Source organism: Hyla sarda, chromosome 2, assembly GCF_029499605.1.
Source record: "Hyla sarda isolate aHylSar1 chromosome 2, aHylSar1.hap1, whole genome shotgun sequence".
Lineage (NCBI taxonomy): Eukaryota > Metazoa > Chordata > Amphibia > Anura > Hylidae > Hyla > Hyla sarda.
Window position 1 is genome coordinate 291,508,214 of NC_079190.1, and position 26,317 is coordinate 291,534,530.

General features: G+C 47.2%; 2 protein-coding genes across 3 annotated transcripts in view; one reads left to right on the forward strand and one right to left on the reverse strand.

Annotated features, from left to right (window-relative positions):
* Positions 1 to 3,498, reverse strand: part of CNKSR1 (connector enhancer of kinase suppressor of Ras 1) — a 61,961-nt gene extending 58,463 nt beyond the window's left edge. The window contains exons 1-2 of the mRNA XM_056557457.1: positions 3,343 to 3,498; positions 3,053 to 3,210 (exon numbers count right to left, since the gene is read on the reverse strand). Coding sequence (XP_056413432.1) covers positions 3,053 to 3,210; positions 3,343 to 3,394 — 210 coding nt within the window. The 5' untranslated portion in view covers positions 3,395 to 3,498. The remainder of the gene's footprint in view (positions 1 to 3,052; positions 3,211 to 3,342) is intronic.
* ZNF593OS (ZNF593 opposite strand) overlaps positions 1 to 26,317 on the forward strand; it is an 84,855-nt gene that overhangs the window by 15,528 nt on the left and 43,010 nt on the right. The window contains exons 1-2 of one of the 2 annotated variants that reach the window (XM_056557465.1): positions 3,341 to 3,437; positions 20,040 to 20,130. The gene's annotated coding sequence lies outside the window, so the exon portion shown is untranslated. Of the gene's footprint in view, positions 1 to 3,340; positions 3,438 to 20,039; positions 20,131 to 26,317 lie in introns of those variants that run through there. The other variant, XM_056557464.1, reaches the window with a different exon arrangement.

Sequence of the window (26,317 nt, forward strand, 5' to 3'; positions counted from 1 at the left end):
AGAGACGATAAGGGGACCGGAGGGGGGCGAATAGGAGCTTTAAGGTATCAGTATGGGACTAGAAAAGTATGCTTGTTTTCTATTGTCCCCCACCACAACAGTGCAATACCCCTTTATGGGCAGAAAGGGTGGTGTGAGAGCTGCTGTGCGTACACATTTTTCCCAGAATTGCTGGTGAAGCAAAAATGCCGTATAATTCTCCACAAGTCTTTCCTCAAGGACAAACATTACCCCTTTGGTCCTGCACGGCCAGGTTACAAGGGTTAGAGCTGTGCAGGAGAAAGAAAAAAACAACTGAGGAGATACAAAGCTACACCAGACCCTTTTATTCTCACATTTGACACAGAGCTAGACCCCCACAGATTATAAACTGATGGCATATTCTTGTAATACACCATCCCTTTATGATATGATATATACACCAACACTTGCTGTCAGTGAATGGAAACACTCTTGTTTACATTGAGATGCTGAAAACCTATACATGCTTTCCAGAGCAGCGGGGTTGCTACACAGTGCCCAGTACCTAAAGCTGATAGAATGGTAAGTTGTGTTGCTACTTGTTTACCTCAGTGTTGAAGCTTTAGATGGAAGGCTAAGTTCACATCTGCGTTGAAGGCTCTGGGAGAGATTTATTGTTGTGGCCCAGTATGGGAGATGTTACCCCTTACCCTTGCTGCCCTGTCCGGCATCCTCCCTTCAGTGTCCCCTGGGCTCCTTCGTACTTGTTTCCCCCCTGTACATATGTTCTGCATTGTAATGTATTATAAAATTTCTTGTTGCTTTAAGAGTTGTACCATGTGACATATAGGTGATTGCTACCCAGCAGGTACCAGTGACCAGGGGACCCCAAGAGTGACCTATGGGCTCCCTGCTAATCTCCCCCATATAAGCCCTGGGTGTAGATAGCTCTCGCTCTTTTGGAGATAAGTCTTTGCTGAGGTCAGGTGTGCCTAGTGTGTGTGTCCAGAGTGTTTGAGGCCTCAAAGTCAAGTCCTGTAGCCACCATCAATTCAAGTAAGCAGCTACAGTCATATCTTTGTAAGTCTTCAGTCAAGTCAGTCCCTGTCATATGCCAAGTCAGTGTGGACTGCATTAAATTGTCCAGTCCTACTACAAGTCCCAGCAAGCCCTTAAGGTCTCTGAGTTACTGGTCACCTCTGTGGGCCCTGGCTTAAAGGGGTTATCCAGGAAAAAAACGATATAGATATATATATATATTATATATATATATATATATATATATATATATATATATATCTCAACTGGCTCCAGAAAGTTAAACAGATTTGTAAATTACTTCTATTAAATAATCTTAATCCTTTCAGTACTTATGAGCTTCTGAAGTTAAGGTTGTTCTTTTCTGTCTAAGTGCTCTCTGATGACACGTGTATTGGGAACCGCCCAGTTTAGAAGAGGTTTGCTATGGGGATTTTGCTTCTAAACTGGGCAGTTCCCGAGACACGTGTCATCAGAGAGCACTTAGACAGAAAAGAACAACCTTAACTTCAGAAGCTAATAAGTACTGAAAGGATTAAGACTTTTTTTAATAGAAGTAATTTACAAATCTGTTTAACTTTCTGGAGCCAGTTGATATATAAAAAAAAAAAAAAAGTTTTTTCCTGGAATACCCCTTTAACTGTATATACGTTACCCTCTGTCTACCCTCAGTAAAGCTACCGTTATCCGTAACTTGGAGTTGGAGTCATTATTGCCCCCATGCCTAGCCCAGGATCTAGCAGTATACCTTCGGGTGGTAACGAGGATAAACCATGCCCCGGCATCATAAATACAAGGGGTTAATGCCATCTGCCCTCATAACACCCTGTTACCACATTATCAAAACCTGTGTAGAGGAAGAGTGGTGCAGTTGGTCATAGCAACCTATCAGATCGCTACATTCATTGCTCACAGGCCCCATTAAAATAAAAGCAGCAATCTGATTGGTTGCTATGAGCAACTGCATGAACAACTTTTTTTCTCCACTCATGTCCCGATATTTAAATGGATTCAGTGAACAGAACTCAGATGCGAAATTCAGCATTAAAGGGATACTCCAGGAAAATAAATCTGTCCCCTAGCCACAGGATAGGATGATAGGTGGCTGATCACTGGGGACGAGCAGAAGGGACAATCCGCTCAGCCAGTTGCTCTCTGAGACCCTGTTTCAGCTGGTGATTGGCTGAGGGGTCTGTCACTCCTGCTCATCTCGAAAAAGAGGGGGATGGCGCTCTCCAGGGGACTGATAAGAATAGTTGTAAGAGTGGGGCCCCAAACAGAGGCGAGGTCGGCCCCCCTATGATCAGACACTAAGGGGGATATTTATCAAAACCTGTGTAGAGGAAGAGTGGTGCAGTTGCCCATAGCAACCAATCAGATCGCTTCTTTAATTTTTAAAGAGGCCTGTGAAAAATGAAAGTGATCTGATTGGTTGCTATGGGCAACTGCACCACTCTTCCTCTACACGGGTTTTGATAAATATCCCCCTAAGCCCTTGACTACCCCTTTCAGTGAGAATATTTCCATTCACTGATAGCAAGAAGAGATCATGAAAATGGTAAGGAATAAAGTATATTACAGATGCATGTTCATGAATCACTTTAATGACTAGTTTGGATCGGACAAGCCCTGGTAAGTAATTATTAAGGACAACACGCCCCCTGAAAATAATTGGTAGAAGCTGCTCATTCCTCTCCTTGGCATCCTGGGATTGGCAGTGCCCTGTAAGGCTTGGGGATAAGTGGGCATTCATATAGCTGAAGACCATACTTATGTCACAGCGGACTTTCGCCCGTTCAGATACCAGGATCCAGATGCTATCTCAGCATCCACTATAGCAGTGGTCTTCAACCTGCGGACCTCCAGATGTTGCAAAACTACAACTCCCAGCATGCCCAGACAGCCGTTGGCTGTCCGGGCATGCTGGGAGTTTTAGTTTTGCAACATCTGGAGGTCCGCAGGTTGAAGACCACTGCACTATATAGTTATGCCCCCATAAGGACAGGTTATATATAGGTCCTGTACACAGGACTGCTCCCCCCTCAGGCCTTACCAAGGTGCACAGCTGCTCCACAGCCTCCAAAAAGACCTCCTGGTGCCCAATACTCCAGACTCCTAGGGCATCAAGGCGCTGGGGGCTCAGGTCCAGCAGATCCTGTCCTGTGATCGTCCACCCCTGGAAGGGGTACTGCTGCACTGAGGGGTCCAGACCTGGGGGGGGACACAGACAGCCTGTCACTCAGCAGATGACACCCCTTTCCACAGCAATGAGTCCAGATCAGTACCCTATCCACACCCATGTAAAATGCCGTTCACACCACAGCGTTTATAAAGTACACTTACCCTGTAGGTAGCCCCTCACGGTGTCCGGAGACCATGAAGAGATCAGCTCCATACTCCCGCACTTCCTGGCGGACCACCCTGGTGACGTCACGCAGGTGAGTCGCTCCTGTTGTGCGGTGAGAGGAAGCGCCTGAAGCCCCGCCCCTCCTCCTCCTCCTCACTGCATTCCAGCTCCCGGGCATGTACGAGGAGTGTGGTGTAGGGTTATCCCACAACTTGTTCAAATGACAAGGCGATGTGTAGCCGACTGTGAACGAGCAACTGCGGTTCTTCCACTGTACAGGGCACTGAATGGGCACTGTGTAGCTGGGCACAGCGTGCGTATTTATCTTAGAGCTGTACTTTATCTGGGCACAAAGATGGCACAGCGCACTTACACAGGAGAGCCACTTGGTAGCTCAGAACCACAGACACTTGGAGAAGGACACAGAACCACAGACACTTGGAGAAGGACACAGAACCACAGACACTTGGAGAAGGACACAGAACCACATATACTTGGAAAAGGACACAGAACCACATATACTTGGAAAAGGACACAGAACCACATATACTTGGAAAAGGACACAGAACCACAGACACTTGGAAAAGGACACAGAACCACATATACTTGGAAAAGGACACAGAACCACAGACACTTGGAAAAGGACACAGAACCACATACATTTGGGTACTGACCCACAGACACTTGGAAAAGGACACAGAACCACATATACTTGGAAAATGACACAGAACCACAGACACTTGGAAAAGGACACAGAACCACATATACTTGGAAAAGGACACAGAACCACATATACTTGGAAAAGGACACAGAACCACAGACACTTGGAAAAGGACACATAACCACATACATTTGGGTACTGACCCACAGACACTTGGAAAAGGACACAGAACCACATATACTTGGAAAATGACACAGAACCACAGACACTTGGAAAAGGACACAGAACCACATATACTTGGAAAAGGACACAGAACCACAGACACTTGGAAAAGGACACAGAACCACATACTTGGAAAAGTACACAGAACCACATACACTTGGGCACTGACCCATAGACATTTGGAAAAGGACAAAGAACCACAGTCAATTGGGCACTGACCCACAGACACTTGGAAAAGGACACAGAACCACATACACTTGGAAAAGTACACAGAACCACATACACTTGGGTACTGACCCACAGACACTTGGAAAAGGACACAGACCCACATACACTTGGAAAAGGACACAAAACCATGTACACTTGGGCACTGACCCACAGACATTTGGAAAAGGACACAGAACCACAGACACTTTGAAAAGGACACAGACACGTGGGCACTGACCCACAGACATTTGGAAAAGGACACAGAACCACAGACACTTGGGCACTGACCCACAAACACTTGGAAAAGGACACAGACACGTGGGTACTGACCAACAGACACTTGGAAAAGGACACAGAACCACATACACTTGGGCACTGACCCACAGACATTTGGAAAAGGACATAGAACCACAGACACTTTGAAAAGGACACAGACACGTGGGCACTGACCCACAGACAATTGGAAAAGGACACAGAACCACAGACACTTGGAAAAGGACACAAAACCATGTACACTTGGGCACCCACCCACAGACATTTGGAGAAGGGCACAGAACCACAGACACTTGGAAAAGGACACAGAACCACATACACTTGGGCACTGACCCACAGACATTTGGAAAAGGACACAGAACCACAGACACTTTGAAAAGGACACAGACACGTGGGGACTGACCCACAGACAATTGGAAAAGGACACAGAACCACAGACACTTGGAAAACTACACAGAACCACATACACTTGGGCACTGACCCACAGACATTTGGAAAAGGACACAGAACCACAGACACTTGGGCACTGACCCACAAACACTTGGAAAAGGACACAGACACTTGGGTACTGACCAACAGACACTTGGAAAAGGACACAGAACCACAGACAATTGGAAAAGGACACAGAACCACAGACAATTGGAAAAGGACACAGAACCACAGACACTTGGGCACTGAACCACGGAAACTTGGAAAAGGGCACAGAACCAGAAACTTTGAAAAGGACACAGAACCAGACACTTGAAAAATGACACAGAACCACAGACAATTGGAAAAGGACACAGAACCACAGACACTTGGGCACTGAACCACGGAAACTTGGAAAAGGGCTCAGAACCAGAAACTTGGAAAAGGACACAGAACCAGACACTTGAAAAATGACACAGAACCACAGACACTTGGAAAAGGACCCAGAACCACATACACTTGGGTACTGACCCTGTACTCGCCAGGTGTTGTTCAAATGTCATTGACATACTTAAAATCGATTATGAGGTTAAATATTTTGTTAAAACATGATGGTACAAAGTGCTACGTGTGATTAAAGGAGCTATCCAGTGCTATAAAACGTATCCCCCATCCTAAGGATAGGGGATAAGTTTAAGATCGTGGGTCCGACCCCTGGGGCCCCCTGCCATCTCCTGTATGGGACCCCGGCAGCCTGCGGGAAGGGGGCATGTTGACCACCGCACGAAGCGGCGGCTGACATGCCCCCTCAATACAACTCTATTACAGAGCCGAAGCGAAGCCTTCGGCAATCTCCAGCTCTGCCATAGCGATGTATTGAGGGAGCGTGTCAGCCGCCGCTTCGTGTGGTGGTCAACACCTGCTATCTGGCCAGCAAGCCGGGGCCCTGTACAGGAGATTGCGGGGGGCCCTGCGGTTGGACCCCCCGCGATCTGAAACTTATCCCCTATCCTTAGGATAGGGGGTAAGTTTTTCAGCACTGGACTACTCCTTTAAAACCATATTTGGACAAGCATTTGAGGATCAGTGTTCACTCTCTGGGTGTTTCTCCTGCCTCTGCCTCTCTGCTCCGGCGCATGTGTCCCTGTCCCCTAGGGCACGCGTGCGCCGGAGCTTTAAGATTTAAAGGGCCAGTACGCTCATTAGTGTAATCCACCTGTGGCTCATTTATAAATTCCTCCAACCTTCTCAGTTCCTTGCCGGATCTTTGTTGCCTTGTGCCTTTGAGAAAGCGTTCCTCTGTATTTCCTTGCCGTGTATCAGATCTCTTCCTCTTGTGACTTTGACCTTGCTCCTCTGCAGCCTGCCTACTGAACTACTGCTTCACTTTGACTACGCTACTGTGCCGCCTGCCCTGACCTCCTGCTATCCAGACTATGAGTTGCCAAATCCCTCCTGTACCTCGCATCTCCTCAGCCGCCTGTGTGGTCGAGCCGTGCCAGGGGTAGCGAACCTGGGTGCCGCCTGCAGCAGCAAGTCCATCCCGCCTTGCGGCGGGCTCTGGTGAAAACCAGCGGCACCTTTGACTCCGCTCCCTGGTACGCTCCGAGTCATCTGCCACTCAGGTCTAGCGGATCCACATCCATCAGGGTTCCTGTCTTCAGAAATGTGTTACATTCTCATTATTGAAAAGCATTGGGGAAATGCTGAACGTTATGAGAAGTGTTCTGCAAAATATGCAGAATGGAACCAATGCACTCTAGTGGGAATTGGCAACCAAGTGTATATATATGTATATGTATATATATATATATATATATATATATATATATATATATATATATATATATTAGAGGACATTGATATTATATGGAACATATTGAAGGACATTGGATTTATATGGAATAAAGGGTTATTGCTGTTGCCATAATGAAAAAGAGCCTGTAGAAACCATAATACAAAATGATGGCAATGATTCGTAGAGACAGTGATCATGATTATAAAATAAAATTAAAAAAGGTTGGGTTTGCATGAAATGAATACCAAAAAGAGCATGTACAGGGCATATTAATGAATGAATAATGACGATGATGAAAAAATTGAGAAATTACTGCATATAGTGTTATAGTGATTCTGTACAGTGTATGAGGCAAATGAAAAATTGTAAAAGATGAAGTTTTTCAGCATACTCCATCTATGCATTCATTGAGACCTGCAGGGGACATGGTGTTAAGTTTAGAGATCCAATAGGACTCTCTATGTTGTAGCCATTCAAATCTATTGTGAATTTCCACTGGGATATGTTCTATAGCTAAGCGTTTGAATGCAGAGAAATCATTATTGTGACCCTCTGGCATGACGGGATATGCTATGGAGCATGAAACCTTTCTGTACATTGGAACGGTGTTTGTTCCTTCTTGCTCTTAATTGCTGTTTAGTATGTCCTACATATTGCAGATTGCATTCACACTCCAAAAGATAGATCACGTATGATGATGAGCAATCAATTTTGGTTTTTATTTTGAAAATTTCCCCTGTAGTATTGCTTTTGAAGGTATTGATCCCATGTCTGATATTCAGGCAACATTTGCAGGAGTGATTATGGCATTTGAAGGTACCGGGCATTTTCTCAATCGCCCTTGCCGTTGGCTGCTTATTCTTGAGCCTACTTGGGGCTAATTTGCTTTTTAAGGTAGGTGCTCTCCTGAATGTGAGTTGTGGTTTTTTTGGGATATGCTTGCATAAGACCGGATCTTTTAGCAGAATGTCCCAATTTCCCCCCAAATCCATCTAATTGTGTTGTGCTTGGTAGAGTAGGTAGTTATAAAGTTATGTTTGTCTGATTGGGATTTATCTTTTTTTGTTTTCTTTTTATTATTCTTCAGCGTCTCTTCTGCTCCAGTTTGTGTATTACTTTCCCCAATATTGTTCACATCCTGACCATTTGTCAGGGCTCGCTGGTAGGCTGCTTTTAAAATATTCTTGGGGTACCCTTTTTCAATGAGTCTGTTGGATATGGTCCCGCTTTGGATTTTGTAGTCCCTAGTTTTTGTGCAATTTCTTCGTATGCGATGAAATTGGCCGTGTGGTAAATTTACCTTTCACTTCCTATAGTGGCAGCTACTGTAAGATAAAAGACTATTACAGTCAACTTTAAAAAAAATGTTTTTGTAAGAATTTTATTTCCTTCGTTGGATAACTCTAAATCCAGATATTTCATAAAGGTCATCACATCTGCCGGTGAGTAGAATATTGTAGTGGTTGTTGTTGAGGTGTTCAATGGATTTTGTGAATTACTCTCTTGTTCCCTTCCAAATGAATAGCAAATCATCTATGTACCTTTTGTATAGTATGATGTTATCTGTCCATAGATGAAGATTGTGAATGTATTCTTGCTTGAACTCGCCCATAAATAAATTGGCAAAAGCTGGCGCGAAACATGTACCCATGGCAGTTCCACGGGTCTGCAAAAAGATTATTTTTCCAAATGTAAAGTAGTTGTGGTATAAAATAAACCTGATACATCAAACTGATACCTGATTAATTGTTTCTGTGCATTTGGCATAGAGCAGTCATCCTCTAAAACTTTTTCTATTAGACCCAGACCTTGTTCATGGGGAATGCTTGAATAAAAGGATGAAACATCCAGGGATGCCCACAAATAGCCAGGTTACCACTCTACATCCTTAAGGATTTCTGTCATGGATGCAGTGTCTTTGAGATTTGAGTTTAGTTTGATGACGTATTTTTGCTGTAAAGTGTCCACATATTTCGACTTATTGCTAGAGATTGCTAGTTTATCCCCAAAATAATAGGTCGCCCTAGGGGGGTTGTCCATATTTTTATGGACTTTAGGGAGATGGTAAAATAGCGCAGTTTTTGGACTCTTTATTGTGATGAATTCTTTCTCTTTTTTAGTTAGGATACCTTTGGCAAAGGCCTCCTGAACCAAGTTGATGCAACTCTCCTGGTACTTGATTGTAGGATCAAACTTAAGTGTGGTATAGTATTCTGGGTCTTCTAAAATTCTGTAGGCCTCTTTCACATAGTCACCCCAATTCTGTATCACAATTCAGTGAAGTACCAGGAAAGTTACATCAACTTGATTCAGGAGGCCTTTGCCAAAGGTATCCTAACTAAAAAAGATAAAGAATTCATCAAAATAAAGAATACAAAAACTGCGCTATTTTACCATCTCCCTAAAGTCCATAAAAATATGGACAACCCCCCCAGGGCGACCTATTAGTTCAGGGATAAACTCAATCTCTAGCAATATGTCGAAATATGTGGACACTTTATTGCAAAAATACGTCATCAAACTAAACTTATATCTCAAAGACACTCCATCCTTGATAGAAATCCTTAAGGATGTAGAGTGGCAACCTGGCTATTTGTGGGCATTCCTGGATTTTTCATTTCTTTATTCAAACATTTCCCCATGAACAAGATCTGGGGGCAATAGAAAAAGTTTTAGAGGATGACTGCTCTATGCCAAATGCACATAAACAATTCATCATTGATTGTATCAGGTTAATTTTATACCACAACTACTTTACATTTGAGGAAAAAAAATCTTTTTCAGACCCGTGGAACCACCATGGGTACAAATTTCGCGCCCACGTTCGCCTATTTATTTATAGGTGCGTTCGAGCAAGAATACATTCACAATCTTCATCTATGGACAGATAACATCAAACTATACAAAAGGTACTTAGATGATTTGCTATTCATCTGGAATGGAACAAGAGAGCAATTTACAAAATTCACTGAACACCTCAACAACAACTGCTACAATATTCTACTCACCGGCAGATGTGATGACCGTATGGAATATCTGGATTTAGAGTTATCCAACGAAGGAAATAAAATTGTTACAAAAACATTTTTTTTTAAAGTTGACTGTAATAGTCTTTTATCTTACAGTAGCTGCCACTATAGGAAGTGGAAGGTAAATTTACTGTACGGCCAATTTCATTGCATATGTAAGTCAAATATAACTTTATAACTACCTACTCTACCAAGCACAACACAATTAGAAGGATTTGGGAAAAAAATTGGAACATTCTGCTAAAAGATCCGGTTTTATGCAAGCATGTCCCAACTCACATTCAGGAGAGCAGCTACCTTAAAAAGCAAATTAGCCCCAAGAAGGCTCATGAATAAGCAGCCAACGGCAAGGGCGATTGAGAAAATGCACGGCACCTTCAAATGCCATAATCACTCCTGCAAATGTTGCCTGAATATCAGACATGGGATCAATACCTTCAAAAGCAATACCACAGGGGAAATTTTCAAAATAAAAACCAAAATTGATTGCTCACCATCATATCTTTTGGAGCGTGAATGCAATCTGCAATATGTAGGACGGCCAAACAGCAATTAAGAGCAAGAATGAACAAACACCGGTCCAATGTACAGAAAGGCTTCATGCTCCATAGCATATCCCGTTATGCCAGAGGGTCACACAATAATAATTCCTCAGAGTTCAAACTCACAGCCATAGAACATATCCCAGTGGAAATTCACAATAGATTCGAACGGCTACAACATAGAGAGTCCTATTGGAACTATAAACTTAACACCATGTCCCCTGCATGTCTCAATGAATGCATAGATGTAGTATGCTGAAAAACCTCATCTTTTGCAATTTTTCATTTGCCTCATACACTGTACAGTTCCTAAATGATTCCAAATACTTTACAAAAGAACACAGAATCACTATAACACTATATGCAGTAATTTCTCGATTTTTTCATTTTATTTTATAATCGTTATCATTGTCACTATGAATCATTGCCATAATTTTTTATTATGGTTTCTACGGGCTCTTTTTCATTATGGCAACAGCAATAACCTTTTATTCCATATAAATCCAATGTCCTTCAATATGTTCCATATAATATCAATGTCCTCTAATATATGTATAAACTTGGTTGCCAATTCTCACTAGAGTGTGTTGGTTCCATTCTGCATATTTTGCAGAACACTCCTCATAACGTTCAGCATTTTCCCAATGCTGTTCAATAATGAGAAAGCTGCCTAACAGCAATAATGACTGTACTATTGTCAAGTTGATCAAAATGATTCTGACTGCCAATCAATATATATATATATATATATATATATATATATATATATATATTTTAATACTGATATATTTATATGTCATTTCTAATGCTGAAGGAAAAAGATATCTGTTGAACTATGCACCACTTTCCTGAGCTTGCAATCTACTTGTGACTAAATAACCTTGGAACAACGCTAGAAGACCCAAGATGAGACGTCAAGTCAAAACATTTGAGGAAGATGCAGATTGTATAAGAAGGGCAAAAAGCGAGAGGGCTGCATAAATGAACTTTGGCCAAAAAAAGAAATTAATGGACACTAGATATGCTAATATATATATATATACATATATATATATATATATATATACAGACACAATATTTTAAACAACCAATCAGAATGTAATATGCTAATTGTGATGTCATAATTCACCCTCCTTCTTTGTACAATGTAAAAACCACATTTACTTCCTGTAATAAAGAGAACTCCCTAGGGTCTGTACCAAGAAGGGAACTCATACCAACCTGGCCTGGTTTAAATTTTCTTACGTCGACACTCGGCAAAAATAGTACAGCGGTAGTCATACACAGATTAAGGCCGAACATTAACCAATCCTTAACACTATCTATCACCAATCAACAGTTATATTCAATAAAAATAAGGTACCCGAGGGGGCGTGGCCTGATATGTGAAGAAGACAGACGCACGTTTGCTGAGCTCTGCTCCCACGGCCCTAAATAGTGGGGATTTTGCAGATCTCATGCGACCCAAACGCGCAGGCAGAACCAAGAGACTAAAGGGGAGCTCCCAGCAGCCTACAATCCCCATTTCAAACTTTTTTAGCCCGCTCTCTGGGCTCACACATGCCTGTTCAGTCCAAGATGGCGCGGGAGTCCTCGCAACGGGAGGCGCCCGCCCACTCACCTCCGGTGATGCGTAGGAGTGCTGCTGTGTCCGGGACCTCGGGCCGTGGATCGCAGCTACAGGCCCTCCTGGATCTCCCGACCCGGACTCCGGAGGCCAGAGAACAGCCGCAGACAGCTGCCAGGCGGGAAGAGGAGGCGGCTCACTCTCATGGACGGACGCCCGTGGGCCGCGAAGAGGCGCGTACTCAGTGCGTGCTGTGCAGATCCTCACCGGCTCCCAGCCACACCAACGGAGATCACCGCTGCCAGCCCTCTTCTACTGCGCTGATCGCAGAGTGGGGAGAGAGGAGTGCCGAGAAGACCACGCTTCCTGCGGTCGGTGGAGGGGTGGTTGAGAATGGGACTGTGCACGGATACCTCATGGCAACCCCCCCCCCTCACCTGGAATAGTGGAGGATGTGGCGCGCTCGCCATCTATAGGAGTCCCCTCCATATTTGGAAGCCAGGATGGCCCCGCTGGCTCTGGCCCCCTTCCCACTTCACAGGACTGGCCCCTTGACACTGGGGACAGACCTCTGGATGCCCCCCCTCCTCCCCTGGAGCCCCATAGCCCACTGTCCGAGGGATCCTGGGACTCCAGCTCTAGACCAGCCCTGGGACAACAGGGTGCCGTTACTGCCAAGGCCCAGCTGAATCCTGTTGTTGCTATAAGTCCCTCTCCTGCAATGCATAAGGCAGCTCTCATCCCAGTCTCTGGCCAAGCCCACCTGGCAATGGTGGAGGGTGACCAGAGCTGCAGGGTAAAGTTAGGGCTCTGGAGGACTTTCAAACTACTGTCCTGGATTCTCTGAGAGACCTACAAATGGCCGCGGTGGCCTAGTCAACAACTAACCACGCTATTGCGGATCATCTTGATGATATTGAGAACCGCAGCTGTAGAAATAATATACGTATTTGCGGCTTGCCTGAAGCAACCCGCTCTCAGGACCTCCTGCCTACTGTCACAGGCATCTTTAATATGTTGCTTGGTCACTCACCTGAGTCCTTGATTGAATTGGACAGAGTACACCGAGCCCTGAGGGCTCCCAGTTCTGACCCAACCCGACCACGCGATCTAATCTGTAGGGTCCACAAATACGTGCTGAAGGAGCAGATTATGCATAAAGTGAGACAGAGGGGTGAAATAGACTTTGATGGGGCTATCGTGCACCTGTACCCTGACTTATCTAGAAGGACTCTCCGCCAACGTGCTTTGCTCTGACCCCTGCTCCGTGTCCTTCAGGAGAGAAATATCCCATATCGCTGGGGTTTTCCCTTCGCATTGCATGTTAACAACGGAGACCTGACTGCATCACTCCGTGTCCCAGAGGAACTGCCACATTTTCTTACCGAACTGGGTCTCCCACCTATGCAGCTTCCGGAATGGGCCGACTTCTTACCAGTCAGACGCCCTAACCCAGGATGGCCAATGCCGCAACGCCAGAGAAGACCGAGACGCGGCTCAGCCGGACCCTCGATGGAACCCTGATACATATAGAGACGTTGCCTAGAGTGCCTTAATACAGTATACCACTGCTCCACAATTTCCATTGTCTATTGGTGGTTCGTGGGAACAGTCCCCCCCCTTCCTTCTCTCCCCCCTCTTCCCCCCCCCTCTTCCTCCTCTCCCCCCTTCCCCCTCTCCCTTCCCCTCCTTCCTTTTTTCCTCTTCCCCTTCCTTCTTCCTTCCCCCCTTCCTCCTCCCCACCCCTTTTTCCTCTTCTTCTCCCCCTCTATTCTTCTTTTTCCCTCCCTCTTGTTACGCCGAGCGCTCCGGGTCCCCGCTCCTCCCCGGAGCGCTCGCTACACTCTCGCTACTGCAGCGCTCCGGTCAAATCCACTGACCCGGTGCGCTGCGATACCGCCTCCAGCCGGGATGCGATTCGCGATGCGGGTGGCGCCCGCTCGCGATGCGCACCCCGGCTCCCGTACCTGACTCGCTCTCCGTCGGTCCTGTCCCGGCGCGCGCGGCCCCGCTCCCTAGGGCGCGCGCGCGCCGGGTCTCTGCGATTTAAAGGGCCACTGCGCCGCTGATTGGCGCAAGTGGTTCTAATTAGTGTGTTCACCTGTGCACTCCCTATGTATACCTCACTTCCCCTGCACTCCCTCGCCGGATCTTGTTGCCATTGTGCCAGTGAAAGCGTTTCCTTGTGTGTTCCTAGCCTGTGTTCCAGACCTCCTGCCGTTGCCCCTGACTACGATCCTTGCTGCCTGCCCCGACCTTCTGCTACGTCCGACCTTGCTTCTGTCTACTCCCTTGTACCGCGCCTATCTTCAGCAGTCAGAGAGGTTGAGCCGTTGCTAGTGGATACGACCTGGTCACTACCGCCGCAGCAAGACCATCCCGCTTTGCGGCGGGCTCTGGTGAACACCAGTAGTGACTTAGAACCGGTCCACTAGCACGGTCCACGCCAATCCCTCTCTGGCACAGAGGATCCACCTCCTGCCAGCCGGCATCGTGACAGTAGATCCGGCCATGGATCCCGCTGAAGTTCCTCTGCCAGTTGTCGCCGACCTCACCACGGTGGTCGCCCAGCAGTCACAACAGATAGCGCAACAAGGCCACCAGCTGTCTCAACTGACCGTGATGCTACAGCAGCTACTACCACAGCTTCAGCAATCATCTCCTCCGCCAGCTCCTGCATCTCCTCCGCAGCGAGTGGCCGCTTCAGGCCTACGACTATCCTTGCCGGATAAATTTGATGGGGACTCTAAATTTTGCCGTGGCTTTCTTTCTCAATGTTCCCTGCACTTGGAGATGATGTCGGACCAGTTTCCTACTGAAAGGTCTAAGGTGGCTTTCGTAGTCAGCCTTCTGTCTGGAAAAGCTCTGTCATGGGCCACACCGCTCTGGGACCGCAATGACCCCGTCACTGCCTCTGTACACTCCTTCTTCTCGGAAATTCGAAGTGTCTTTGAGGAACCTGCCCGAGCCTCTTCTGCTGAGACTGCCCTGTTGAACCTGGTCCAGGGTAATTCTTCCGTTGGCGAGTACGCCGTACAATTCCGTACTCTTGCTTCAGAACTATCCTGGAATAATGAGGCCCTCTGCGCGACCTTTAAAAAAGGCCTATCCAGCAACATTAAAGATGTTCTGGCCGCACGAGAAATCCCTGCTAACCTACATGAACTCATTCATCTAGCCACTCGCATTGACATGCGTTTTTCCGAAAGGCGTCAGGAGCTCCGCCAGGATATGGACTTTGTTCGCACGAGGCGTTTTTTCTCCCCGGCTCCTCTCTCCTCTGGTCCCCTGCAATCCGTTCCTGTGCCTCCCGCCGTGGAGGCTATGCAGGTCGACCGGTCTCGCCTGACACCTCAAGAGAGGACACGACGCCGCATGGAGAATCTCTGCCTGTACTGTGCCGGTACCGAACACTTCCTGAAGGATTGTCCAATCCGTCCTCCCCGCCTGGAAAGACGTACGCTGACTCCGCACAAAGGTGAGACAGTCCTTGATGTCAACTCTGCTTCTCCACGTCTTACTGTGCCTGTGCGGATATCTGCCTCTACCTTCTCCTTCTCTACTATGGCCTTCTTGGATTCCGGATCTGCAGGAAATTTTATTTTGGCCTCTCTCATCAACAGGTTCAACATCCCGGTGACCAGTCTCGCCAGACCCCTCTACATCAATTGTGTTAACAATGAAAGATTGGACTGTACCATACGTTTCCGCACGGAGCCCCTCCTAATGTGCATCGGACCTCATCACGAGAAAATTGAGTTTTTGGTCCTCCCCAATTGCACTTCCGAAATTCTCCTTGGACTACCCTGGCTTCAACACCATTCCCCAACCCTGGATTGGTCCACTGGGGAGATCAAGAGTTGGGGTCCCTCTTGTTTCAAGGACTGCCTTAAACCGGTTCCCAGTACTCCTTGCCGTGACCCTGTGGTTCCCCCTGTAACCGGTCTCCCTAAGGCCTATATGGACTTTGCGGATGTTTTTTGCAAAAAACAAGCTGAGACTCTACCTCCTCACAGGCCTTATGACTGTCCTATTGACCTCCTCCCGGGCACTACTCCACCCCGGGGCAGAATTTATCCTCTCTCTGCCCCAGAGACTCTTGCTATGTCTGAGTACATCCAGGAAAATTTAAAAAAGGGCTTTATCCGCAAATCCTCCTCTCCTGCCGGAGCTGGATTTTTCTTTGTGTCCAAAAAAGATGGCTCCCTACGTCCTTGCATTGACTACCGCGGTCTTAATAAAATCACGGTAAAGAACCGCTACCCTCTACCTCTCATCTCTGAACTCTTTGATCGCCTCCAAGGTGCCCACATCTTTACCAAACTGGACTTAAGAGGTGCTTATAATCTCATCCGCATCAGAGAGGGGGATGAATGGAAAACGGCATTTAACACTAGAGATGGACACTTTGAGTATCTGGTCATGCCCTTTGGCCTGTGCAACGCCCCTGCCGTCTTCCAAGACTTTGTTAATGAAATTTTTCGTGATCTCTTATATTCCTGTGTTGTTGTGTATCTGGACGATATCCTGATTTTTTCTGCCAACCTAGAAGAACACCGCCAGCATGTCCGCATGGTTCTTCAGAGACTTCGTGACAATCAACTTTATGCCAAAATGGAGAAATGTCTGTTTGAATGTCAATCTCTTCCTTTCCTAGGATACTTGGTCTCTGGCCAGGGACTACAAATGGATCCAGACAAACTCTCTGCCGTCTTAGATTGGCCACGCCCCTCCGGACTCCGTGCTATCCAACGTTTTTTGGGGTTCGCCAATTATTACAGACAATTTATTCCACATTTTTCCACCATTGTGGCTCCTATCGTGGCTTTAACCAAAAAGAATGCCAATCCTAAGTCATGGCCTCCTCAAGCGGAAGACGCCTTTAAACAGCTCAAGTCTGCCTTTTCTTCAGCTCCCGTGCTCTCCAGACCTGACCCATCTAAACCCTTCCTATTGGAGGTTGATGCCTCCTCAGTAGGAGCTGGAGCGGTCCTTCTACAAAAAAATTCTTCCGGGCATGCTGTTACTTGTGGGTTTTTTTCTAGGACCTTCTCTCCGGCGGAGAGGAACTACTCCATCGGGGATCGAGAGCTACTAGCCATTAAATTAGCACTTGAGGAATGGAGGCATCTGCTGGAGGGATCAAGATTTCCAGTTATTATTTACACCGATCACAAGAACCTCTCCTATCTCCAGTCTGCCCAACGGCTGAATCCTCGCCAGGCCAGGTGGTCTCTGTTCTTTGCCCGATTTAATTTTGAAATTCACTTTCGGCCTGCCGATAAGAACATTAGGGCCGATGCTCTCTCTCGTTCCTCGGATGCCTCGGAAGTAGAGCTCTCTCCGCAACACATCATTCCTCCTGACTGCCTGATCTCCACTTCTCCAGCCTCCATCAGGCAAACTCCTCCAGGGAAGACCTTTTCTCTCCACGCCAACGCCTCGGAATCCTCAAATGGGGTCACTCCTCCCATCTCGCAGGTCATGCGGGCATCAAGAAATCCGTGCAACTCATCTCTCGTTTCTATTGGTGGCCGACTCTGGAGACGGATGTTGTGGATTTTGTGCGAGCCTGCACTGTCTGTGCCCGGGATAAGACTCCTCGCCAGAAGCCCGCTGGTCTTCTTCATCCTCTGCCTGTCCCCGAACAGCCTTGGTCTCTGATTGGTATGGACTTTATTACAGACTTACCCCCATCCCGTGGCAACACTGTTGTTTGGGTGGTCGTTGATCGATTCTCCAAGATGGCACATTTCATCCCTCTTCCTGGTCTTCCTTCAGCGCCTCAGTTGGCAAAACAATTTTTTGTACACATTTTTCGTCTTCACGGGTTGCCCACGCAGATCGTCTCGGATAGAGGCGTCCAATTCGTGTCAAAATTCTGGAGGGCTCTCTGTAAACAACTCAAGATTAAATTAAACTTTTCTTCTGCCTATCATCCTCAATCCAATGGGCAAGTAGAAAGAATTAACCAGGTCCTGGGTGATTATTTACGGCATTTTGTTTCCTCCCGCCAGGATGACTGGGCAGATCTTCTACCATGGGCCGAATTCTCGTATAACTTCAGAGTCTCTGAATTTTCCTCCAAATCCCCATTTTTCGTGGTGTACGGCCGTCACCCTCTTCCCCCCCTCCCTACTCCCTTGCCCTCTGGTTTGCCCGCTGTGGATGAAATATCTCGTGATCTTTCCACCATATGGAAAGAGACCCAAAATTCTCTCTTACAGGCTTCATCACGCATGAAAAAGTTTGCTGATAAGAAAAGAAGAGCTCCCCCCATTTTTTCTCCAGGAGACAAGGTATGGCTCTCCGCTAAATATGTCCGCTTCCGTGTCCCTAGCTACAAATTGGGACCACGCTATCTTGGTCCTTTCAAAATTTTGTGCCAGATTAATCCTGTCTCTTACAAACTTCTTCTTCCTCCTTCTCTTCGTATTCCTAATGCCTTTCACGTTTCTCTTCTTAAACCACTCATCATCAACCGTTTCTCTCCCAAACTTGTTTCTCCCACTCCTGTTTCCGGCTCCTCGGACATCTTCTCCGTAAAGGAGATACTGGCCTCCAAGAAGGTCAGAGGGAAAACTTTTTTTTTGGTCGATTGGGAGGGTTGTGGTCCTGAAGAGAGATCCTGGGAACCTGAGGACAATATCCTAGACAAAAGTCTGCTCCTCAGGTTCTCAGGCTCTAAGAAGAGGGGGAGACCCAAGGGGGGGGGTACTGTTACGCCGAGCGCTCCGGGTCCCCGCTCCTCCCCGGAGCGCTCGCTACACTCTCGCTACTGCAGCGCTCCGGTCAGATCCACTGACCCGGTGCGCTGCGATACCGCCTCCAGCCGGGATGCGATTCGCGATGCGGGTGGCGCCCGCTCGCGATGCGCACCCCGGCTCCCGTACCTGACTCGCTCTCCGTCGGTCCTGTCCCGGCGCGCGCGGCCCCGCTCCCTAGGGCGCGCGCGCGCCGGGTCTCTGCGATATAAAGGGCCACTGCGCCGCTGATTGGCGCAAGTGGTTCTAATTAGTGTGTTCACCTGTGCACTCCCTATGTACACCTCACTTCCCCTGCACTCCCTCGCCGGATCTTGTTGCCATTGTGCCAGTGAAAGCGTTTCCTTGTGTGTTCCTAGCCTGTGTTCCAGACCTCCTGCCGTTGCCCCTGACTACGATCCTTGCTGCCTGCCCCGACCTTCTGCTACGTCCGACCTTGCTTCTGTCTACTCCCTTGTACCGCGCCTATCTTCAGCAGTCAGAGAGGTTGAGCCGTTGCTAGTGGATACGACCTGGTCACTACCGCCGCAGCAAGACCATCCCGCTTTGCGGCGGGCTCTGGTGAACACCAGTAGTGACTTAGAACCGGTCCACTAGCACGGTCCACGCCAATCCCTCTCTGGCACAGAGGATCCACCTCCTGCCAGCCGGCATCGTGACACCTCTTGCTCCTTTACCCTGCCTCTTCCTCCTTTTCCCTGCCTCTTCCTCCCTTTTCCCGTTTTCATCCACATTCCTCTTTCTTTCCCCCCTTTCCCTATCCGTCTTCCTATTTCCACCCCCCCCCCCTTGGAAAATGGTTTGTTCTTTCTTCCATCCCTGTCTGCCTGTGCGAACAGTGTTTTCCTCTAGCCAACTGGACAGTGTTGTCTTAATCCTTTCCTCCCCGCTTCATACTGTAAAATTACTCTGATAGGGAGTCTCACTGCTTACGAGTCATGGCCGTGGGCAGACGTATGCATTCCGCCTATAATTCTTAGTTAGTTTGGTTTTTGCTTAAATCTCTCTTGATTTGAGTATCCTGTTCTTTGTCTCATCACCCCCATATAGGGTTGGTGTGCGAGTTGCACACCCTTTGGGTGATAGTGTTAGAAACTGCCACTAGTGTCCTAGCGCAAGTGATTCTTGCTTTTTGCTTTTGTCCCTCCTTATAGCTCTACTAACCCGTTATCTCTCCTTATTGTTTATTTATTGATTTTTCTCTCTCCTTTCTTTCTTTTAGGTGCCTGTTCCTTGATGGTCGCCTTGAGTGTCCCGCCGCGCCCACATCGCCTCCCCTTGTCTGGACTACCAGCGGCCGTAGGATGGCGGAGGTAAAAGCTGCCACTTTAAACGTGCAGGGGTTTAATGTGCCGGAGAAGAGGTCTCAGATTCTTTATCACATGCATAAACAGAAAGTTAAGATCTTATGTTTGCAAGAGACCCATTTTAAAAAAGGACATATCCCGGACAGGTTGGGGCGGTACTTTACCACCTGGGCTCACAGCCCTAATCCTGACGCACGTTCCAAGGGAGTCTCTATCGGTTTTCACTGTTCGCTCCCTATTGATGTGCAAGCAGTGAAGGTGGACTCGGAGGCTCTCTATTTATTTGTTAAGGGTGCTTCCATTTATGCACCCAACACCTCCCAGGTACCATTCCTTATGAAAGCCTTGGAGGACTTGGAGACTTTCGCCCAGGGTATGCTGTTGGTGGGTGGGGACCTTAATCTCCCTCTCCAGCCTTTGTTGGACACTTCGACACAAAGCACTGCTATCTCTTACCGACAACTGAACAGACTCAGAAAACTGCTGCATTCTCTACAACTGTGCGATGTGTGGCGTTTCCAACATCCGGGGGACAAGGACTACACACATTTTTCTAGCCCTCAACGTATAGCCGACTTGATTATATTTTCCTCCCACACTTTTACTTATCCAGGCTTTCCTCCACACAAATTGATCACTTGTTTCTGTCGGACCATGCACCGGTTTACTGCACGCTCTCTATGCCTTCTCTGAGTAGACCGCAGTTCATGTGGCGTCTTAATGAGTCCCTACTCCTTGACACTGTGTGTTTGGCGGATTTGAGGAAAGCTGTGACTGATTTCCTTGCTGTGCATGCTTCTGACCAAACGCCCTTACCTGTACAATGGGAGGCGCTCAAATGTGTGATCCGAGGGGTCCTGATTAGTCATGGTACCCGTCTCAAACGTGAAAAAGCATCCAAATTGCAGGGCCTTTATGCTCATCTCTCTAGATTGGAGGCTTTACATAAACGCTCATTACAAGAAGCCACGCTGAGGGATCTCATTAGGATGCGACATGACATTTGTGCCTCGTTGAACGATTCATATAAACAGTTTCGCCAGTTCTGTTCGAGGGCGTTTTATGAATGGGGCAACAAGCCCGGGAAATACCTGGCCCAAGCTCTCAGATAGAGGAGGGCGTCGTTGTACGTCCCGTCTATCACTGCCCGAGATGGTAAGAAGACTCATCTCACTGATGAGATTCTGACGGCATTTGAGACATATTACTCTGAGTTATATAACCTCCCTACCCAGACCCAGGATACCTCTGCACCCTCCCCGAATGGTGCCCCTGTTGACTATATTCAGCAAACTGCTCTCCCCCGACTCCCAGAGGGAGAAATAGACTTTTTTGGATGCCCCCTTTACAGAGTAGGAAATATCTCATGCCATCTCACAGCTGAAGTCGGGTAAGAGTCCGGGCCCAGATGGCTATACGGCCAAATTCTTTAAGTCCCTGAAATATGTCCTCCTCCCTTTCCTGTGTAGAACCTTTAATTCCATCTCCCCCGAGATCAGGTTCCCGGCGGCGTCTCTGGGTGTTATTATAACTGTTATCCCCAAGGAAGGGCGGGACCCGAATTCATGCTCGAGTTATAGGCATATATCCCTCCTTAATGCAGACACAAAGTTGTTTGCAAAGATATTGGCAGACCGTATGGCATCCATCATTGGTCCTCTGGTCCACCCCGATCAATCAGGTTTCATCAGAACTAGAGAGGCTCGGGATAACACTGTGCGGGCCTACTCTATTGTGTGCAACAGAAAAAATGGCAACACACGCAATAGTAACTGCTCAAAGACTTCTTTTATATATTCAAGAGATTAATACATCTCACAGGAAAATAAAAATATTCACCCAAGTGCACAATAATATTTCAGCAGTGTCCAGCCAGAGATTTCATGGGCTCGCCAGGTTCTCAATCCTTGTGTGACCTGTGTCCATTAGTATGGCCATCTCCTACAATGAATGCTTGACAAAGAAGGTGTTTCCTTCGAAACGTTGCATTTACCGACACACCCTCGGGTGTAGGAGATGGCCGTACTAATGGACACAGGTCGCACAAGGATTGAGAACCTGGCAAGCCCATGAAATCTCCTGCTGGACACTGCTGAAATATTATTGTGCACTTGGGTGAATATTTTTCTTTTCCTGCGAGATGTATTAAATCTCTTGAATATATAAAAGAAGTCTTTGAGCAGTTACTATTGCGTGTGTTGCCATTTTTTCTGTTGGACACATTGGTTCTGAGTTCAGAGCGCTCAGGTGTAACCACGCTAATCCCATGCACGTGGCCCCCGATCATTATTTTTGGGCCTACTCTATTGTACATCGAGCTGTGGCAACCAAACAACCACTGATGCTCTTGTCCCTTGACGCCGAGAAGGCCTTTGATCGGGTGGACTGGAGGTTCATAGAGGCGTCATTGAGACAGATAGGACTGGGCCCGAACATGTTGGGTAGAATATTGGCCTTATACAGGGACCCGCAGGCTAGAATCAGAGTAAATGGTTCTCTTTCCTCCCCGATCACCATCCGCAACGGAACGAGACAGGGGTGTCCACTCTCCCCACTTTTATATGTTCTTTGTATGGAGTACCTCCTGATTGCTCTCAGATCTGACCCCCATATCCAGGGGTTCTCCCGGGATGGTAGTGTGCACCTCTGCTCGGCCTTTCCGGATGACCTGCTCCTCTATATCTCCTCTTCCCACACCTCTTTGCCCGCGGTCATGAGTGTCCTTAGCCGTGTCTCGCACTTCAGTAACCATAGGATTAACATGTCCAAAAGTGTAGCTCTAAATCTCACCCTCTCTGCCTCTGAAGTGTCACGACTGAAAAGGGAATACTCGTTTCGCTGGGCCACGGGCTCGATCAAGTATTTGGGCATACAGGTCCCAGTGAACCCTCAAGAGGGGTATAGTCTGAATTACCTGCCTCTGTTATGTACTTTAGAAGGGGACTTAACAAAAAGGTCGTCTGGGTTGTTTTCATGGATGGGCATGATAGGAATACTGAAAATTAATGTGTTACCCAGACTCATTTACCTTTTCCAGACGGTACCGGTATGCGTCCCACCCGCTTTCTTCTGCAGAGTAGACAAACTGTTTCGCTCCTTTATCTGGGCGGGGAGGCCGTCCAGGATTTCTAGGGCGGTTTTACTCAGGTGAAAGCAGTCGGGGGGGGGGGGGGGGGGCTGGCAGTCGCTGACTGCAAAGCCTACTATATGGCTGCCTCTCTGACCAGATTCCTGGATTTCCTATATGGCTCTCCTACCAGGAGATGGACGGAGGTAGAGCTCACCGACGAGGCCAGGGCTTTCCGAGCCCTACCATGGTTGCCTCCATATGCTCTGACGGGTGTTAGGCGGTCTACCTTCCCATGGGTCATAGGGGAACTGATCACGTTTTTCCAACGAAGTCTGTCTCATAGGTCTATCCCCTCACCCCCCTCCTGGGTAACCCTCTCTTTCCTCCTGGCCTTGCCCGCTCCTCTTTTTTGGGCTTTTCGGAACCTCCCACTCTGCCGATCAGGGGATTCCTTGAGGGTTCGATGATCCGCCCCTACACGGCTTTGGTGCCCGAGCACCTCCGCACGCCAGCACTGTACATGCAGTACCTCCATCTTAAACCTTTTGTAGACACTACGGGCCGGCAACTTCAACTGAATAGACCCCTTCTCCCATTTGAGGAATTGTGTGCCTCCTCCTCCCCGCTCACACGAACTGTTTCTCAGATATATGGATTACTCCTAGAAGAAGCAGAGCAGACTCTCCCGATGTTTGTGGGGGCTTGGGAGTCGTAACTATGCACTACGTTTGCTCCGTCAGACTGGTCAGTGGCCTTTAGATTGTGCCACAAGATGTCTATCTCTTGCCGAGCCCAAGAGACCAATTATAAAATCATGTCCCGGTGGTACAGAGTGCCCTCAGTTTTGCATAGAATCTACCCCTCAGTATCTGAGGCCTGCTGGCGGTGTGGGGGGACTCGAGGAAATTTGACAGGGTGTGGACCCCATGGCTTCTCCTAGATGTATCGGCTGACCCAACCCCCCCCCCCCCCCCCCTGGCTAGATTGTCCCAGTAGGTCTCCTACGGTGTGCTACTGGTCTCTCAGGGGAGGGCATTGGGAGGGGGGTTGGGGTTACCGGGAAGTATGCATGAGTGAATGAGTGGTTGTTTGTTGTATGGGGCTATATGTGTATTGCTCCCTGTCATTATGGAGGAGTCGGTCTCTGGACATTTACGCAGGCTGTTTATTTTGTTTATCTTGTTGATAATGACTGTTTATTATGATGCAAGATTTGAATAAATAAATACTTAAAAAAAAAAAAGAAACAGACTCCATGAGGGTGGTATGAGGGCCCAACGTCCACAGGTGGGGGTTGTTCTTACAGCCCAACACCGTGCAGGATGTCTGGCATTTTCCAGAGAACACCAAAATTGGCAAATTCACCACTGGCTCCCTGTGATCTTCACAGATGAAAGCAGGTTCACACTGAGCACATGTGACAGACATGACAGAGTCTGGAGACTACGTGGAGAACGTTCTGCTGCCTGCAACATCCTCCAGCATGACCGGTTTGGCGGTGGGTCAGTAATGGTGTGGGGTGGCATTTCTTTGGGGGCCACACAGCCCTTATGTGCTTGCCAGAGGTAGCATGAGATGTACTGAGATGAGATCCTCAGACCCCTTGTGAGACCATATGCTGGTGTGGTTGAGTTCCTCCTAATGCAAGACAATGTTAGACCTCATGTGGCTGGAGTGTGTCAGCAGTTCCTGCAAGAGGAAGGCATTGATGCTATGGACTGGCCCTCCCATTCCCCAGACCTGAATCCGATCTGGGACATCATGTCTCGCTCCATCCACCAACACCACGTTGCACCACAGACTGTCCAGTAATTGGCGGATGCTTTAGTCCAGGTCTGGGAGGACATCCCTGAGGGGACCATCCGCCACCTCCTCAGGAGCATGCCCAGGCATTGTAGGGAGGTCATACGGGCATGTGGAGGCCACACACACTACTGAGCCTCATTTTTACTTGTTTTAAGGACGTTACATCAAAGTTGGATCAGCCTGTAGTGTGGTTTTCCACTTTGATTTTGAGTGTGACTCCATATCCAGACCTCTATGGGTTGATAAATTTGATTTCCATTGATCATTTTTGTGTGATTTTGTTGTCAGCACATTCAACTATGTAAAGACGAAAGTATTTCATACCATTAGTTCATTCAGATCTAGGATGTGTTATCTTAGTGTTCCCATCATTTTTTTGAGCAGTGTATATATATATATATAGAGAGAGAGAGAGAGAGAGAGAGAGGAAAGGGGAGGAAAAAAAGGGGGGGGGGGGTACTAGAGGGAAAGAAAAGAAGAAAGAGAAAGAAGAGAAAGGAGGGGAAAGGGCAATAGGAGGCATAGCTTGACACTGGCTCTATGGCACTAGAGCTGCAAAGTAAAAAAAAAAAACAATCTGATTCCCACATTGGAGGTTAAATGTTCAGTTGTTAACCTGTTTATAAATGGTAATTTGCTATAAACTACTTCTTTACTCAACAAGAAAAGAGAGCATATTGGGATTTTTTTTGTGTGTGCTAAATTCATCAAAAAGACGCGCACTATATGATAAATTAGGCACAAATCCACACACCTTACCTAACTCATGGAAAAATCTTGTTGAAAGCACTTTTTTCTAAACCAGTGAAATTATTGACTTATAGACTTATGATTGACTGATAGACTTGCGCCAAAATGTAAGAAGGCACAATTCTTAAAGGGGTACTCCGGTGGAATATTTTTTTTTAAATCAACTGGTGCCAGAAAGTTGAACAGATTTGTAAATGACTTCTATTAAAAATCTTTACCCTTCCAGTACTTTTTAGCAGGTGCATGCTACAGAGGAAATTCTTTTCTTTTTGAATTTATTTTTTGTGTTGTCCACAGTGCTTTCTGCTGACACCTCTGTCCGTGTCATGAACTGTCCAGAGCAGCATAGGTTTGCAATGGGGATTTTCTCCTACTCTGGACAGTTCCTGATATGGGCATAAGGTGTCAGCAGAGAGCACTGTGGACAAGACAAAAAAGAAATTCAAAAAGAAAAGAATATAAATATATATTATAATTATAATTTAAAAACAGGGCTGCCATCAGAAATTTCGGGGCCCCTTACACAGCTCAAGGCCAGGGCCCCAGCAGTGTCTTTACCCCGAGTCT